Here is a 16,087-nt window from a genome sequence, read left to right as displayed (position 1 = left end):
CGCGTGGCTGTGGCTGCGTGGCTCTGGGCGGCCCCCAGCGGCTGCTGCCCTGCTGCCCCCGGCCCCCCTCCCCAGGGTCCCCCGGTCCCGGCGCGGCAGAGCCGGGGGCCGCGCTCCACCCCACCCGCAGCCGCGTTTCGGCGGCGGCGGAGCCGTCCTAGCCCTGCGCGCTCGCCGGGACCCACGCGATGATGAAAACCGGGAGAGTTTCCCCCGGGGGGAAGGAGTTCCCGCGCCCGCCGCCCGGCCGGGTGCTTGGCAAGCGCCAGGGAGCTGCGGGCTCCCACGCGCCGGGCTCGGCCAGCCGGGCTCCCGGGGCTGCGGCCGGGGTCCTGGCTCCAGCGGGGCGCCGGCACCCGGGGACGCCCCCCCCAGGGCCCTGCGGCAGGGGGGGCTCCCCCGCGGCCCCCCCGCTGCCAGCCCCGCTCCGGCCGGGCGCTGCGGGCGCGGGAACGGGGCCACGGCGGCCGAGTGATCGAACGGCTCCCGCGTGGGGCCCGGCAGCTCCTGGGGCTCCTGGCGGCCCCCGCGGCCCGGGCTCCCCAGGGGCAGGGGGACGGAGATGGGCCAGGAGGGTCGGAGCCCCGCAGCTGAGCGGGGTCGGGCTCAGCCCGGAACTCCCGGGCCCTTTGGGCTGCCCCGATCCATTTGGGTCGGGGGGGGCTCGGCCGTCAGCTCCCCGCTCTGTGCCACCACGTGTCCGGCCCCGGTGTCCCCCGAGCCCTGCGCTTGTCCCCGTCCCCTCAACCCCACGGCAGGGGGACAATGGGGCCAGGCGGGCCTGAGCCCCCCGGGACAGGGACACTGACCCCCCGGGACAGGGGCACTGAGCCCTCCCGGGACAGGGACACTGAGCCCCCCCGGGACAGGGACACTGACCCCCCGGGACAGGGGCACTGAGCCCTCCCGGGACAGGGACACTGAGCCCCCCCGGGACAGGGACACTGACCCCCCCCCAGGACAGGGGCACTGAGCCCCCCGGGACAGGGGCACTGACCCCCCCCCAGGACAGGGGCACTGAGCCCCCCCGGGACAGGGACACTGAGCCCCCCCGGGACGGGGACACTGAGCCCCCCCGGGACAGGGGCACTGATGGCCCCCCCGGGACAGGGGCACTGAGCCCCCCCGGGACAGGGGCACTGAGCCCCCCCGGGACAGGGACACTAAGCCCCCCGGACAGGGGCACTGCGTCCCCGGAACAGGGGCACTGACCCCCCCCCCCAGGACAGGGGCACTGAGCCCCCCGGACAGGGGCACTGAGCCCCCCCGGGACAGGGGCACTGAGCCCCCCGGACAGGGGCACTGAGCCCCCCCGGGACGGGGACACTGAGCCCCCCCGGGACAGGGACACTAAGCCCCCCCGGGACAGGGGCACTGACCCCCCCGGGATAGGCATACTGAGCCCCCCGGACAGGGGCACTGACCCCCCCGGGACGGGGGCCGGTGGCGGGGCGGGGGCTCGGCGCCACCCGCGGGGGCTGCGGGGCCCGGCCGGGGCTCGGCCGCTGCCGTCGGGGCGCGGGGGGGCGGCGGGCGCGCAGGGAGGCGGCGGCGGCTTTCTTCTTTAATTAGCGCCGGTCGCGGTGTCTGCTGCGAACTTCCCGTCCCCTCCCTCCGCTTTCAAGCGCCGGATCCCGGCCGGGGCCGGGGCCGCCGCCACCGCCGGGCTCTGCCTCCAAGGGTTAAAAGCACCTGGGCCGGGCTGGGCCGGGCTGGGCCGGGCCGGGCCGGGCGGGGAGGGGCGGGAGGCGGCGCGGGGGGGAAGAGCCGGGAGCGCGGCCGGGACCCGGCCATTCCTGCTCGCCCGGCCCGGTGGGTGCCCGCTCCCTGGGGAGCCGCGCGGGTCCCTCGGGGTCCCTCGGCAGCCAGCGCCGCCCGCCCCGCCGATGAGGACGGAGCCGCCGGGAGCCCGCCGCCGCCGCTAGACCCGTAGGTAGCCCGCGGCGCCGCCGCCCCGACGGCCGGCACGGGGGCGGGCCCCGGTGCCCGGTGCCGCGGACGGGACCGCGCCGCTCCCGGCTCCCGGCTCCCGGCTCCCGGCTCCCGGCCCGGCCCGAGCGAGCCCCCGCGGCCGCCCCCGGTCCCCGCGGGTCCCCGCGCCGTGCCCAGCCCACGCGCGGAGCGAGCCGCGGCCCCTCCGGCCCGGCCCGGCCCCGGGGAGCCCCCGCCCGCGGCACCCCCCGAGCCCCCCCGTGCGCCCCGCGCCGGTGCCCGGCCGGGCCGTGCCGAGGGCAGCGCCGCCCGCCCGGTCCCGCCGCGGGGCGAGGCACCGGCTGGGCTGGGAGCCTGCCGAGCCGCCTCTGCCCAGCCCGGCCGTGACTCACGGCGCGCATCAGCCGCCGCTGCCTCAGTTTCCCCGCGGTGCAGTGGGCAGCGCGTCGCCGAGCCCCGCCAGGGAGGGAGCAGCGCCGGGCCCCGGGCTCCTCCCGTCATCCGCGGTGGAAAAACGCCCCGGGAGCCCCGCGGGGCCGGGGCAGGGCGGCAGCGTGGCGGGGCCGGGGCTCGGCCGGGGCCGGGGGGGTCGCTCCGGGGGGCACCGGGGAGCCGTGGAGGGGCCGCGCTGGGTGGGAGCTGCCCGGGCCCCCCCGGGCGTCCCCTCTGTCCCCGGCTCCTTCCTTCAGCCTGGGGGCTCGGGGGCTGGGGTCCCGCCTGCCGGTCCCCTCCGCCCCCAGCTCCGTGTGACCCCCGGGATGGGACACGGCCACGGGGCTTTGTGGCCCCGGTGCGGCTCCCACGGGGAGCAGAGGGGCTGGCGAGGGGCCCAGGACCCTGCTGGGGGCTGGCGCTGGATGGGGCGATGTGGTGGCCTCGCACCCGCTGGGTGCTAGCCCTCACCCCCCTGCCTGGCATCCCCAGGAGCCCTCCAGTGTCGTGGACAATCGGTGCCGACCCCCCCAGGGCAGAGCCGAGCCCACCCTGGGGAGTAGCACCCCCAGACCTGCCCTTGGGCTCATCCTGCTGTGCCCCCCAGCCCTGCAGTGCTCAGCTCGGTGCCTCCGTAGCGCAGGTGGAGAGGGGTCCTGCTGGGGGGGATTTTGGCACCCCCAGCTCCTGCCCCCTCCGTGGGGTCCCCCTGCCTGCCCAGGCACTGCCCGCCAGGGAAAGCGGTCACCCCATGCGACTGGGTGCTGCCGGGGGTCTTCAGCGCTGGGCCCTGCTCCTGCCCCGTGCTCATAGTGCTGGGGGTGGGGGGCTCTGGGGGCCTGGCCCCAGCCCCAAAGCACCGGCACCCCTCTGCACTTCCCTGGGGGTCTGTCCCCATCCCACACAGGCAAGGGGTGGCAGGGGGGCGGCGTGGCCTCGCACCCGGGCTTCTGCCAAGGGGAGAATGGGGGAAGAGGGCAGGGGGTCTCAGCCACCCCCCCCCCGGCGCCGGTGGGAAGTCGGGGGGCGGGAGCTGGTGGCGGCAGGTGGATTTCAACACCGGGGTGGGGCCCGGCCCCCGTGGGGTTTGCACAGCTCCCAGTGAGTCACGGCCGCGCTGCGGGGAGCAGCAGGTGCCTGGGGCCGGGGCTGCGTGGCCGCAGGCGAAGGCAGCCCTGAGCCCGGCTTCAAAGCGCTGCCGGTGGCTCGGCCCCGGGCCTCCGCTCCCCTGTCCCACTGCCAGCTGGCCCGGGGGGCTGTGGCCCCACGACAGCGCGGGGGCTCCCGGGGGCTGTGTCCCCGTGCTGTGGGGCAAGACCCCAGGGCTGGGCCAGGAGCGGGGCAGGGGCTTGGGGCTGCTGCTTGCTGCCCTACAGCCCCTCGGGGACCCCAGCAGTGGTCGATGCCCCGGCCGTGCTAGGGGGGCGTACGTCGGGGAGGGACGAAGCAGAGCCCTGTGGCTTCTTCCGATACGGGAATTTGGCACCAGCCCCTTTGGGTCACAGATGCGACCCGGTGGGTCCATGCCGGGGGCTGGCGCTGGGTCTGCAGGGACAGTCCCCTGCCTGGGGGGGCCGAGGGGTGGCCCCTGCCTGGCCTCCGTCCCGCTGGGCTGTGTAGCAGAGAAACGTCCTCAGTGGGGGGGCGCTGGGTGACAGGCGCTGGGGACACTGCCCCGGGCTGCCCACTGCCCCGGCAGGGCTGGCACCCGCAGCACAGCGTCATCCGGCAGCGCGCCGAGCACCAGCGGGCACTGCCGCCCGCCTCAGTTTCCCCCGGTGCTGCCGGGCTCTGCCCGGGGGCGGGAGCCAGGCCCAGGGCTGCCGCCGGTGACAGCCCCCCCGTGCCAGCGCGCGCGGCCGCGGGGAGACCCTGGGGCGGGTTGGGGGGGGGGGGGGGCCGCAGGGGTGAGGGCGCACACACGCAGCCCTCTCTTCTCACGGCTCTCCTCTCCCCCCGCCGCCCCTCCTTGGCCCTGCAGGTCTGTCTGCGCCACCGCCCGCGCCGCCGTTCGGCAATGCTCACAGCTGTCTGCGGCTCTCTTGGGAACCAGTCCTCCGACGCGCCCCGCGCCTCCCCGACCCACCTGGACCTGCAGCCGCTGCAGCCCTTCCAGCCCCACGGCAGCGCCGCGGCGGGCGCCGACTTCGCCTCCCCGCTGCCGCCCCCGGAGCTGCCGCTGGCGGGCCCCGACGCCGCCTTCGCCGCCCCCGGCGCCTACGAGCCCCATGGCCCCCCGCGGCTAGAGCTGCCCCCCGACGGCCCCGCCGCCCCCGGCTCCTACGCCAAGCTGCTGCAGGCGGCCCCGGACATGGCGCACCCCTACGAGCCCTGGTTTCGGCCGCCCCACCCTGGCCCCCCCGGCGAGGAGGGGGGCGTCAACTGGTGGGACCTCCACGCCGGGGCCAGCTGGATGGAGCTGCCCCACGGGCAGGGGGGGCTGCAGGTGCCCGCGCCCCCCGGGCTGCAGCCGCCGCTGGGGGGGTACGGCGGGGGCGAGCCCCAGCTCTGCGCCCCCCCCGCCCACCTCCTGCCCCCCGCCCAGCACCTCCTGGGGCCGGAGGGGGCCAAGGCGCTGGAGGGGCCCCCCGAGGCGGAGGGCGGCGGGCGGGCCAAGGGGGGCCGGCGGGCGGTGCCGCGGGGTGGGGGGCAGGCGGCGTGCCGCTGCCCCAACTGCCAGGAGGCCGAGAGGGGGGGCCCCTGCCCCGAGGGCGCCAAGCGCAAGCACCTGCACAACTGCCACATCCCGGGCTGCGGGAAGGCGTACGCCAAGACCTCGCACCTGAAGGCCCACCTGCGCTGGCACAGCGGCGACCGGCCCTTCGTCTGCAACTGGCTCTTCTGCGGCAAGCGCTTCACCCGCTCCGACGAGCTGCAGCGGCACCTCCAGACCCACACGGGCACCAAGAAGTTCACCTGCCCCGTCTGTGGCCGCGTCTTCATGCGCAGCGACCACCTGGGCAAGCACATGAAGACGCACGACGGCGGCAAGGACGGCGGCGAGCCCGAGGCCAAGGGCGCCGGGGAGCCGCCGGCCGGCAAGGGAGGCAAGCGGGAGCCCGAGGGGGGCAGCGCCGCCCCCACAAACTGAGCCGCCGGGCCGGGGGCCGGTGCCGGCGGGGGGGCCCCGCGCCCCCTCGGGGCTGGTCTCCGAGGGCCGCGGGGCCGCGGCGGGGGGGGGCCGGGCTGGCACCGTGCGCTCGACGCGCCGCCGGAGGGGAGCCGGGAGGCAGACCCCCGTGCCCCGCAGTGCCGGGGGCGGCGGGTCCCGGCCCCGCCGCCCCCCCCGCAGCCCCCCCCCCCCGCAGCCCGCTGCGGCGGTGCCCGGGCGGGGAGCGGCGCAGCCGGCGCTGCCCGCGGCAGTTTCACTTGTCCCGCGCCCGCTCCCCCCGTCCTCCCCCGGCTTCCCAAATCTTTTTTCGGGAGGCTGCTGGCAGGCGGCGGGGCTGTTTGGGAGGAACATCAAGGGGAGCCGAGGAGCCGGCGCTGCCTGGGCTTGTCCGGCCCGAGCGGGGAGGAAGGAGAAAGCGAGAGGAACCCCAGAGCCCTCGCCCCGGGAGCGTGGCCGTGGCCTCGCAGCCCCCGGGCGACGCCGCTCCCCGGCCCCCTCCCCGTCAGCCCCCCGAAATGCCGGGGGCTCGCCGCCCCCCCGGCTTTTGGCCCCGTTTGCTCTGGGGACAGCTCGGTGCCGGGGGTGGGGGGGCTCCTTACCCCCGGGGGGTCCCGTAGCCTGCCTGTGGGAGCCCCGCTTGGGCTCGGGGGCTATGGGGCTATGGACCCCCCTTTTTTTGGCCCAAATTGAGGCCAAAAAAAAAAAAGAAAAAAAGAAACCCTGCTTGAATGTGAGTTGTGGCAGGGGGTGCTGCGCTGGGGGCGGCATCCCCAGCCGGGGGCCGCGGCGGGCGCGTCGCTCGCTGGGCACGCGGTTGCCCAAGCGCACGCCTGCAGCTTTCCCACACCCACCGCGGCCCCGGGCGGGAAGCGCGGGGCGGCCGCGGCCCCGGGAGAGCCGGGGCGGCCGCATTCCTCCGCCCGCCGGCCCCCCCCCCCCCCGCCCCCCCCGGCACCCGCGGCCGTCCCTCCCCGGGGACCCCGCAGCTGCGGGCACCTCCGCCCGCCCCCCTGCATGCCGCCTGTCCCCGGGGACCCTGCACCTGCGGGGCCCCCAGCTGCCCCCCCCGTGCATGCTGCCCGTCCCCTGGGGCCCTGTAACCGTCCCTCCCCGGGACCCCCTACTCCAGGGGGCATCCACCTGTCCCCTTGTGCATGCTGCCTGTCCCCCCGGGGACCCCGTCTGTCCCTTCCCAGGTCCCCGTATCTCCTGGGAACGTCCTGGGGTGTCCCCCCCGGGGGACCCCACATCTCCCCTCCTCTGGGGCTGTCCCCCTTCCCCCAGGGACCCCCCATCCGTCCTTCATCCCCCGGCTGGTGGTCCACGAAATGCTCGGGTTTTCGACCTTTTGGGTTTTATCCCCCCGGTTTTGGCAGAACCCCTTGGGCAAAGGAGCCAGGAGCTGGGACCTGGGAGGGGCTGGGGGCCGCGCTGGGGGCAGGGTGGGCTGCTGGGGGCACCGGGGCCACCGGCTCTGCCCCGCAGGCGGCACCAGTTCACACCGGTTGGGAATCCGGGGAGGGGGGAGATTGGGGGGCCCCGATCCTGGGGCTCCGGGGGGGCCGTGTCCGGGGCTGCCCGGGCTCGGAGCGCCCCCGGGGTCCGGGGGGGGAAGGGGTGGAGGTGAAGTCGAGCGGGGTCCGTGCCCAGAGGGCGCCCCGCAGCCTTCGGTTTCGATTGTTTTATTATTATTATTAATTATTAATTATTATTATTAATATTATTATTTTATTAAGGTGAAGCCAGGCTTTGCCACCCGGGCAGGGTGGACGCCTCCGGGTGAAGCTGTAGCCGCGGCCCTTTGTGATGGGGGGGCGGGGACTGGCGCAGGGTCCCGACCCCGACCCCGTCCCCGTCCCGGTCCCGGTCCCGTCCCGTCCCGGTCCCGCCCCGTGCCCCCCGGAGGACCCCTCCCGAGGTGAAGTCTCGCTGGGGCCCGGGGCTGCCGCAGCCCCCCCGCCGCCGTTCCCAGCACGGAGCCGCCCCCCCCTCCCGGTGCCCCCGACGGTGCCTGTTGGGGGGGGGGGGGGGGCGCGGAGCCCCGGGCGGTACCGGGGAGGGCTCGGGGCGGTACCGGGTGATCCCGGGGGGGGGGGCAGGTGCGCTCGGCCCCCGCCCCTGCCCGCCGCGATGGGGCAACGGAGGCTGCGGAACCGGGCGGGGAGGCCGGAGGCCGGCCCCCGCCCGCCCGAACCAGTCCGGCCGGCTGCGGCGTGGGGCTGCCGGCCCCGCGCTGCCCCCGCGCCGCGTCCCCCCCCCGGCGCCGCCCCGGGCCGGGGAGGAACCGGCAGCGCCGGCCCCGGGCTCCCCGCCCAGCCCCGCCCGGGGGCCGGGGGCGGCCGGGGCGCTGCGGCCGGGGGCGGCGGGGAGGGGGCCCCGGGCGGGGGGCGGCGGCCGTGCGGGAGGAGGCTGCGGGGCGGGGGCTCGTTTTGTACCGGAATAAACCAAGAGTTTTCCACGGCCCGGCGCTCCGGCTCCGTCTGTGCGGGGATGGGGGGCGGGGGGGGGGGGGGCGGGAGGGTCCCCGGGGGTCGCGTCCTGCACCCCGCGGCCGCCCTCGGACCCGGCGGGGGCACCGGGGGCCCCGGCCCGGTAACGCCGTCCTGCGGCCTCCGGCCACGGGGCGCCGCCGTCGGCCGCACCGGACGGGGCGGGCGGGGACCGGGGGGGCGGGACCGGGCGGTGGCGGCTGCGGCGGCGGCAGCGGGAGGTCCGCGGGGTGGGGGCGTCCCGGTAACGGGGCTCGGGCGGGGCGGGCGGGAGCCGTGTTCCGTGCACGGGGGGTCCCGGTAACCGGGGCTGTGCGTGCGGGGGGTCCCGGTCCCCCGGGTCGTCGAGGGCGGCCCCGGTCGGTGCGGAGCCGCAAGGCCCCGGGGCAGGAGGCGCCGGTGCCCCCCCGGCCGGGCCAGCCCGGGGTGGGGGTCCTGGGGACACGTCCAGGACAGGGACGAGGGGGTGACGCCCCCGCCGGTGCCCCCCCGCGCCCCGGTTCTGCCCGGTTCGGGATGGCGGGGCAGGGTCCCGCGCCCTCATCCTGCGACTGCTTCGTGGCGCTGCCCCCGCACACCGCGGCCCCCGCCGTCATCTTCGGCAAGAACGCCGACCGGCCGCGCCGCGAGGTGCAGGAGATCGTCTACGTCCCCGCCGCCACGCACCGCCCCGGGGACAGAGTCCAGGTGAGAGCGCGCCGGGGCACCGGGGCGGCGTGAGGAGCGCGCCGGGTCTCAGCCGCCGCCGTCCCCGTGCCGCGCAGTGCACCTACATCGAGATCGAGCAGGCCGAGAGGACCCACGCCGTGGTGCTGAGCCGGCCCGCGTGGCTGTGGGGTGCGGAGATGGGCGCCAACGAGCACGGCGTCTGCGTGGGCAACGAGGGCGTCTGGACCCGCGAGCCCGTCGGCGAGGACGAGGCGCTGCTGGGCATGGACCTGGTGAGGTGAGCACCGGCCCCCGCCGCCCCCCGCGGCCCCCGGGGCGCGAGGCCGACCGGGTGCCCGCGGCGCTGCAGGCTGGGGCTGGAGCGGGGCAGCTCTGCCCGGGAAGCCCTGGAGGTGATCACGGCCCTGCTGGAGCGGCACGGCCAGGGCGGGAGCTGCAAGGAGGAGCCGGTGCCGTTCGTCTACCACAACACCTTCCTGCTGGCTGACCGCGGCGAGGCCTGGGTGCTGGAGACGGCCGGCCGCTACTGGGCGGCCCAGCGGATCCAAGGTGAGGGGGCACTGGTTGTACTGGGCGACATTCCTGCCGTCGCCTCGCTTACCCCAGCTTCGGGCTGGGCTGTTTTTTGGGAGCCCTGTCCCCTCAGGCCTCCCCTTCACCTGATCCGCCCCGACCTCCGCAGAAGGCAGCCGCAACATTTCCAACCAGCTCAGCATCGGCACGGACATCACGGCCGAGCACGCGGAGCTGCGGCAGCGAGCCCGGAGCCAGGGCTGGTGGAGCGGGACCGGCGAGTTCAGCTTCGCCGAGGCCTTCTCCCTGGAGCAGCAGCCCCCCCGCATGGAGGCCGCCAAGGCTCGCTACCGCGCCGGCAAGGAGCTGCTGAGGCAGCACGCAGGTGGGGACGGGGATGGGACCAGGGCTTGGGGACAGGGACCAGGGTATGGGGACAGCCGTACCCGTCTCGCCCTGGCGTCTCCCCGCTCCCCTTGGCCATGGCAGCCGGTGTTGATGTGGCTCTGCCTCCCCTGCCAGGGCACATCACGGCGGAGACGTTCATGGCCATCCTGCGGGACAAGGCCAGCGGCATCTGCGTGGACTCGGAGGGGTTCCGCACGGCGGGCAGCATGGTGTCTGTGCTGCCCCGGGACCCCGCTTTGCCCTGCGTCCACTTCTTCACGGCCACCCCAGACCCGTCGAGGTGAGGGTGGTCGGGGGGCCCTGGGGTTGCGGGGAGCAGGCAGAGCCGTGCCCTGGGCTGGCTGTCGCGGTGGAGCAGCATCCGTCCGCGTGGTGTCACGGCCCCGGCTCCTCTCCGGCAGGTCTGTCTTCAAGCCCTTCATCTTCGTGGCCGGCCTGAAGCCCGCGCCGCAGGTGATGTCTCCCAGCTTCAGCGATGACCCTGCCAAGAAGGTGCCGCGGTTCCAGAGCACGGTCGATCGGCGGCACGAGCTCTACCGCCGGCATCAGGCGGCACTGGAGCTGATGGACAGGGACCAGGTACCGCAGAGCCCTTCCCGCTGGCCCTCGTGCCCTCCTGCGGTGATGGGGAGACAGTCGGGCGCCCTGCTGGTGCCTGGCCTCAGCTTTTCTGCCCCTGACCCCGCCAGGAGCAGGGCCAGAAGCTCCAGCAGACGCTGCGGGACCTGGAGAGGCAGGGGCTGGAGGCCGTGAACGCGCTGCTGGGGGGGGACGTGGCCCCCAGCCCGGAGGAGCTGGCTGAGCTCTTCTTCGACTGCGTGGATGCGGAGATGAAGTTTTACAAATAAACCCTGTGCAGGTGGGTTGGGAGGGCAGAGGAGCTGAGGCCAGGCTCCAGCTCAGCCCCCCCCATGGCATCGCTCCCGTCTGGGGGATGAGAAAACCTTCCCGGTGCCCTGCCCCGGTTCCTCGCCTCCTCCCGCTTTGGAGCAGCCTCCCCGTGCTGGCGGCTCGGAGGGGAACGGCTCGACCGGCACCTCCAGCCCTGCCGGGGGCGCAGAGCCCCCAGCCCCGTAACGTGCCCCAGTAGAACCAGCGCTCGAAGGGAGGGCCATGGCCTGGAAGGGGGCGACGGGGAGGGGGAGCGGGGCTGCCCCTGCCCAGCCCCTCTGTAGGACCCAGCTGCAGACAGAGACTTGTAGGAATAAAGAGGCTTTAATCCTGACTGGTGCTGTGCCGGGTCCTTGGGGTGCTGCCTATTTCTTTGCTCCTTCGCTGCTTGTCTCCCCTCGCAGGGCCGCGCTGCGGGGCTGGCTCCTGCTGGCGCTGGCTGCGGGTGGGGGGGCCGGCCTGCCCTGCCGGGGGGGGACATGGCCACGGCCCCGGCTTCGCGTGGGGATGGGGCTGAGCCTGCCTGGGGCCTGGGGCCGCTTCCCCGCCCCGGGGCTGGGGGCTCGGCAGGTCTTGGTGCCCGCTGAGCCCTGCGGGGGGGGCAGCAGCAGCCCCCGCAGCCCCTGCAGGCGGCTCCGGTGTTCCTCCAGGGCCTCCCCCTGCCTCCGCCGGGAGCGCCCGGCCAGCTCCCGGTGAAGGTCTGCAAAGAAATCTGCCCGGGAGGGGGGAGAATCACAGCGGGGCCTGGCACGGCCACCAGAGCTCCCTGCCCCTGCTGCCACCCCTGGGGACAGGGGGACTGGCTTGCTTGTCCCCCACACAAGCCGTGTCCTGCTTCTGCCCGGGCACCTTTGTCTGCAGTGAAGGGGGCACTTGGCTCAGGGAACAGCTCCTCGTCGTCCTCGCTGCTGGAAGAACCTTCCTCCTCCTCTTCCTCGCCTGGGGCAGGGTCCGTGCAGCCGCGGAGGGGCCGGGTGTCCAGCTGCAGCAGGTGGGGCAGCGCTCCCACCACCAGCTCTCTGCAAGCACCAAGCAAGGAGCAGCCGTTCCCCTGCCACCATGACCCCATGGCCCCCGCGCTGCAGCCCCCCCCAGGCAGAGTCAGGCTCCGACCTCCTGGGTCTGGGTGAGGTGCTGAGTGTGTTCGGGGGCTGCTTTCACTGAGGGGCTCGCGGGGTTTGGGGGCTCGCTCTCCCCCTTCATCGCCACCAGGGTTCCCCCGACCCACCTGTACCTGGGCTGCCGGGTGCACGTGTTTCCCGTTAAGTCCAGGAGCTGGAGGCTGCGGGGCAGCTCATCTGCAGGGGTGGAAGGAAGGAAGAGGGGCTGAGAAGGGCCCTGAGCCCCTCCTGCTCCATGGAGCTGCGCATGCAGCAAACCCCTGAGCGCTGCCACCTCCCGGAGCACTTCACACACATTCCTGAGGCCACAGCCCCACCGTGGGAAGCAGGCTCTCGTCTCCCAGCTGGGCAAACTGAGGGAACGGGTATTCCTCACAGCCCGACAGTGAGAACAGAGATATTTTTCCTTTCCCAGACTGTCACCGTTCCCTTTCTCACCTGTCTGCAAGCACAGCGCCTGGTGCCACGCTAGAAACGCTACAGCAGGGCCGAGGGAGACGCCCCTCTGTCCCTTCCCCTTCTGCCAAAACCCACCCACGGGAGCCTCCTGGAGGCCCGGGGCAGCGTGAGCCCACCTGCGTGACCTCTGCCTGGCACGCGCAGGAAGCAGGGCACGGGGGGAAGCAGACCCCTGGGCTCCCAGCGCCCCACAAGGACGTGCGCCCCAGCCACGGGATGGCTCTGCTGGTGCTGCGGCTGGGACCCGAGTGCCACAGGCCCCAGCACAGCCCAGACACGGGGCCAGGAGTCTGCCGCTGTCACCCCCGTGCCTGGGCACTGCCCGGGCAGAGTCAGGCCACCACCGGGGCCGGCCGTGCCTCCCACCTGGGTCCAGCATCTGGATCTGGTTCTGGGACAGGTCCAGGAAACGCAAGTGTTGCAGAGGCCGCAGGTTCTCCACCTCGCGGATGCGGTTCCCAGCCAGGGAGAGGAATCTGCGGAGCACAGGGACAGCAGGGGTGGGCGCTGCGGCCCTCGCCAGGTGATGGGCTGGTCTGGGGATGGCGAGCTCTTGTGACAAACTGCCGCGAAGTCCTGCCGTAACTCAAAGCCCCCTGGTTCCGCAGGGGCTCCCCTGTGCTCCCCTGAGCACACAGGGGGTCAGGAGGGCTGTGGGAAGCCGTGTCCTTAGGGCCAGGAGCCGCACGTACCGCAGGTTGGGGAAGCAGCCCAGGTTCTCAATCTTCTCGATTCGGTTCTGGGGAAAAAAAAAAAAAAAAAACCAACATGAAGAAACAACGACATGGTTTGCTAGTGCGTGGAAAATCAGACTTCAGGGGCCCTGTAGGATCATTCCAACCCCGCAAGGACAACACGATGTCCCCCCCCCCCCCACAGGAGCTCTGTGGAGGGCAGGGGCGCTGTGGCAGCACGGGAGCCCGGCAGGGCTCGGGCAGACCCCGGGGCTCCCCGGGTGGGTTTGGAAAACAGAACCCCAGAACCCCCCGCGTTGGAAGAGACCCCCAGGATCCCCCAGACCAACCGTGACCCAGCACTACCCAGCCCTCCACTAAACCCTGCCACCGAGCTCCACGCCCAAACGCCTTTTGAAGACCCCCCCCAGGGGCGGTGACCCCCCCACCCCCCGGGCAGCCCCTCCCGGTGCCTCGGGACCCCTCCGCTAACGCCGTTCTTCCCCACACCCGACACCGGGGGGGCAGTGCCAGCCCCCCGCCCAAACCACGCCCCGGAGGGCAGCGCCGCCAGGCCCTCTGCGAACCGCACCGGGGCCCCGCTGTGGGGGGGGTCACGGCGCCCCCGAGGGGCCGACCCCCGGGCCCGGGCCGGTTCCCCCCGGTGCCTCACCGGCTGCAGGCCGAGGCTGCGAACCCCCTGCAGGCCGCCGAGCTCAGCCCCGGGGCGGGCCCGGCCCCGTCCGGCCATGGCGGGGGCACCGGGGGGCGCGGGGGGGGGGGGGGCCGGTACCGGGGGGCGGGGGCAGGCCGCAGCGTGCCCGTTGCTAGGAGCCGGGCCGGGCCGGAAGGGGCGGGGCCTGGCGGCGGGGCCCCCGCCGGCCCACCGGGCTCTGCGCGCCCGCGGCCAACATGGCGGCGCTGGGCGGCGGCGCGGCCTGGCGGGGGGGTGAGCGGCGGGGGGACGGGACGGGACCGGGACGGGACGGGACGGGGGCACGGGGACCGGGACGGGACGGGACGGGACGGGACGGGACCGGGATGGGACGGGACGGGGGCACGGGGACCGGGACGGGACGGGACGGGACGGGACGGGACCGGGATGGGACGGGACGGGGGCACGGGGACCGGGACCGGGCACGGAGTTAGCGGCGAGGACACGGGGCCGGGGGCGGGGTGAGCGGCGGGGATACGGGCAGGGGCACGGGGACGGGCAGGGGCAGGGACGTGGGGTGGGCACGGGCAGGGGCAGGGGCACAGCCCGGTGGGGGAGCCCCGGCCCGGCCCGGCCCGTCCCCGAGCGCTGCCCGCCGCCCCCCGCAGCCTGGCTGCCCGCCCTGCGGCTCGCCCGGCGCAGCTCCAAGGCGGTGACCCGGCACTGGAAGGCCATGCACCTGCAGCGCCACAAGCTGATGGCCCTCACCGAGTACCTGGCGCCGCGCCCCGCCGTCCCCGAGCGCTGCCTGCGGCCCGCCGCCGGGCCTCAGGAGGAGGTAACGGGGGAGCGGCGGGGAGGTGACGGGGGCACCGGGGGCACCGGGGGCACCGGGCAGCTGCGCAGCGAGTGCCCCGTGTTTGGGCCCCGCTGCGGGCACGGCCGTGCCGGGGGTCAGGCCCGGGGCCGCCTGCACGGAGCTGTCCCAGCTGCGGGCTGCCCGGTGCCGCAGCGGGTGCCCCCCTGGTGCGCGGCAGCCCCTCGCTTCGCCGGGTCTGGCTGCAGGGTGGGGGCGGCCCTCGGCCCCCGGCTGTCCCCATCGCCGCGCTCCCCGTAGGAGAACGGTTACGCCCGGCTGTTACGGCGGCAGGTGGAGGAGGTGTTCCGGGACAGCCGGATGATCGTGGTGTGCCAGTACAACTCCATGCCCGGGGATGACATGGTGCTCATGAGGCACTACCTCCGGAAGCACAACATCGAGGTCAAGTTCTTCCTGAACGAGGTAGGGCTGGGGGCAGAGGCAGGGCGGTGCTGAGCAGCCCCGGTGCCGCCTCCGTGCTCCCCCGCTGCGTCCTGAGAGCTGCCTCCCGCAGATTGTCCGACCCGTGCTGTCCCAGTCCCGCTACAAGAACCTCCTCCCGCTCTTCGTGGGGCGCAACATCCTTCTGGTGAGCCCGGAAACCAAGGCGAAGGAGATGCTGCGGGTCCTGAAGGGAGTGCCGCAGGTCAACCTGCTGGGTGAGCGCCTGCCCTTGCCCCTGCCTCCGTCCTCCAGCTCCAAGCTCGGGGCTCTTGCTGGGGCTGGGGAGAGGGGGTTCCTCCGGTACGGGGGTCCTCCAGGACAGCTTTGGGTGGTGGCAGGGAGGGGAAGGATGCAGGGAGCTGCTGGTGTGGGGCAGAGGAGCGGGGAGTGCTGCCTGCGGCGTGGCAGCTGTCCTCTGTCCCGTGTTATCGTGGCGAGAGTCCTGGGAGGCTTCAGCGCGTGGCACTTCAGCACGCACAGCCTTTCCTCGCAGCCCGGCGCTCCCCCTCAGCCCTGCCTCACCCTCTCTTCCAGGCGCCTGCATCGACGACACCATCCTGAGCAGGCAGGGGGTGGAGAACTTCGCCAAGCTGCCCCCGCTGGAAGCCTCGCAGGGGCAGACGGTGGGCGCCCTGGCGCTGCTGCCCTCCCAGACGTGCTCCCTGCTGCAGCACGGGGCCGCGCACCTCACGGCGCTGCTGGACCGGCACATCCGCCAGCTGCGGGACGGGGCTGGCGAGGGGGCGACCCCGGCGGGGCCAGAGCCCGCCCAGAGCCCCGGGGCACCCTGACCCCGACCCCCAGCCCCTGCTCAGCCCCGTGCACTGGTCGGGGGTCAGCTCTTCACTGATGGGACAGGGGTCGAAGTTTTGCTGCGTGCTGGTGGGGGGCCGGGGGCAGCGCGGCCCTGCAGCCCGCCTCGTCCCTTCCCTCTGCTCCCCCTGCCCGCACCAGCGGCACAGGAGGTGACCCGGCTGCGTTCGGGTGCTGTGGGAGGTGGCCGGAGGGGCGCTGGGACCGGCGGGAGGAGGCAGAGCGGTGGCGGTGTGGAGGGCGTGCAGCACCCAGCGGCCGAGGTGCGGGGGGGCGTGCTGCCCAGAGCTCGGTGCCGGTGGAGCTGCGTCTGCGGGGCTGCTCCCATTAAACGGAGCTGTGGTGGCAGCGATCCCAAGGCTGGCTCGTTTCTGGGGGGGCTTGGGGGGGCTCCTGCCCCGTACCGCCTCCTTGGGGGGAGGCTGAGCTGTGCCCGGCTCTGGGGCTCTCCTGGAGCAGCTCGGCCGGGGGGAGCGGCGGGGGGGTGGGAGGGAGCCCCAAAGCCCCAGGAGGGTGCTCCCGGGGGGTGCGGGGCGGGGCGGGGGTCGTGACCGTGGCTCGGCCGTTCCCGACGAGCCCCCTTCCCCGGGGTGGGGGTGAGGGGGACAGGGTGGTC

The 16,087-nt window shown here is 75.0% G+C and overlaps 4 protein-coding genes across 8 annotated transcripts; 3 read left to right on the top strand and 1 right to left on the bottom strand.

The window, feature by feature from the left end:
• The first annotated feature begins 1,714 nt into the window (after positions 1-1,714).
• Positions 1,715-7,700, top strand: SP6 (Sp6 transcription factor). Its single transcript, XM_066981519.1, has 2 exons — positions 1,715-1,929; positions 4,346-7,700. Exon 2 carries the CDS (start codon positions 4,382-4,384, stop codon positions 5,453-5,455), a length of 1,074 nt encoding a protein of 357 aa, XP_066837620.1. The 5' UTR covers positions 1,715-1,929; positions 4,346-4,381; the 3' UTR covers positions 5,456-7,700.
• Positions 7,701-8,151: 451 nt separating this feature from the next.
• SCRN2 (secernin 2) lies at positions 8,152-10,780 on the top strand. Of its 2 annotated transcripts, none has more exons than XM_048050814.2 (7): positions 8,152-8,652; positions 8,730-8,911; positions 8,984-9,183; positions 9,317-9,532; positions 9,670-9,835; positions 9,957-10,134; positions 10,245-10,780. In XM_048050814.2, exons 1-7 carry the CDS (start codon positions 8,482-8,484, stop codon positions 10,401-10,403), a joined length of 1,272 nt encoding a protein of 423 aa, XP_047906771.2. In that variant the 5' UTR covers positions 8,152-8,481; the 3' UTR covers positions 10,404-10,780. The 2 variants fall into 2 exon arrangements, with proteins under 2 accessions (XP_047906771.2, XP_066837614.1); XM_066981513.1 differs by having other exon boundaries at positions 10,221-10,250.
• Positions 9,021-13,502, bottom strand: LRRC46 (leucine rich repeat containing 46). 4 transcript variants are annotated; one of them, XM_066981518.1, is made up of 6 exons: positions 13,293-13,475; positions 12,719-12,765; positions 12,393-12,502; positions 11,675-11,744; positions 11,296-11,465; positions 10,752-11,158 (listed from the first exon to the last, which is right to left on the bottom strand). In XM_066981518.1, the coding sequence occupies exons 1-6, from the start codon at positions 13,449-13,451 to the stop codon at positions 10,812-10,814; spliced, it is 903 nt and encodes a 300-aa protein (XP_066837619.1). In that variant the 5' UTR covers positions 13,452-13,475; the 3' UTR covers positions 10,752-10,811. The 4 variants fall into 4 exon arrangements, with proteins under 4 accessions (XP_066837618.1, XP_066837617.1, XP_066837616.1 ...); XM_066981517.1 differs by having other exon boundaries at positions 9,021-11,465; positions 12,393-12,562; positions 13,374-13,502; XM_066981516.1 differs by having other exon boundaries at positions 9,021-11,465; positions 13,374-13,502.
• MRPL10 (mitochondrial ribosomal protein L10) lies at positions 13,502-15,823 on the top strand. The gene is made up of 5 exons (XM_066981520.1): positions 13,502-13,649; positions 14,024-14,193; positions 14,473-14,637; positions 14,729-14,873; positions 15,193-15,823. Exons 1-5 carry the CDS (start codon positions 13,613-13,615, stop codon positions 15,447-15,449), a joined length of 774 nt encoding a protein of 257 aa, XP_066837621.1. The 5' UTR covers positions 13,502-13,612; the 3' UTR covers positions 15,450-15,823.
• The last annotated feature ends 264 nt before the right edge of the window (positions 15,824-16,087 follow it).

The sequence above is a fragment of the Anser cygnoides genome, chromosome 22 (genome assembly GCF_040182565.1).
Source record: "Anser cygnoides isolate HZ-2024a breed goose chromosome 22, Taihu_goose_T2T_genome, whole genome shotgun sequence".
Lineage (NCBI taxonomy): Eukaryota > Metazoa > Chordata > Aves > Anseriformes > Anatidae > Anser > Anser cygnoides.
Note: the sequence above shows the minus strand (reverse complement) of the source record. Positions and strands in the feature narration are given on the sequence as shown.

Excerpts from the sequence above, each read along its gene's own strand:
- SP6 (XM_066981519.1), top strand. The coding sequence starts at position 4,382 with ATGCTCACAGCTGTCTGCGGCTCTCTTGGGAACCAGTCCTCCGACGCG.
- SCRN2 (XM_048050814.2), top strand. The coding sequence starts at position 8,482 with ATGGCGGGGCAGGGTCCCGCGCCCTCATCCTGCGACTGCTTCGTGGCG. Across the intron at positions 9,184-9,316 it reads GGCGGCCCAGCGGATCCAAG|AAGGCAGCCGCAACATTTCC; the intron begins GTGAGGGGGCAC and ends CGACCTCCGCAG. Across the intron at positions 9,533-9,669 it reads GCTGCTGAGGCAGCACGCAG|GGCACATCACGGCGGAGACG; the intron begins GTGGGGACGGGG and ends CTCCCCTGCCAG.
- LRRC46 (XM_066981515.1), bottom strand. The coding sequence starts at position 13,451 with ATGGCCGGACGGGGCCGGGCCCGCCCCGGGGCTGAGCTCGGCGGCCTG. Across the intron at positions 12,503-12,718 it reads GGCTGCTTCCCCAACCTGCG|ATTCCTCTCCCTGGCTGGGA; the intron begins GTACGTGCGGCT and ends TGTGCTCCGCAG. Across the intron at positions 11,466-11,674 it reads ACCCGGCAGCCCAGGTACAG|AGAGCTGGTGGTGGGAGCGC; the intron begins GTGGGTCGGGGG and ends TGGTGCTTGCAG.
- MRPL10 (XM_066981520.1), top strand. The coding sequence starts at position 13,613 with ATGGCGGCGCTGGGCGGCGGCGCGGCCTGGCGGGGGG. Across the intron at positions 13,650-14,023 it reads CGGCGCGGCCTGGCGGGGGG|CCTGGCTGCCCGCCCTGCGG; the intron begins GTGAGCGGCGGG and ends CGCCCCCCGCAG. Across the intron at positions 14,874-15,192 it reads GCCGCAGGTCAACCTGCTGG|GCGCCTGCATCGACGACACC; the intron begins GTGAGCGCCTGC and ends CCTCTCTTCCAG.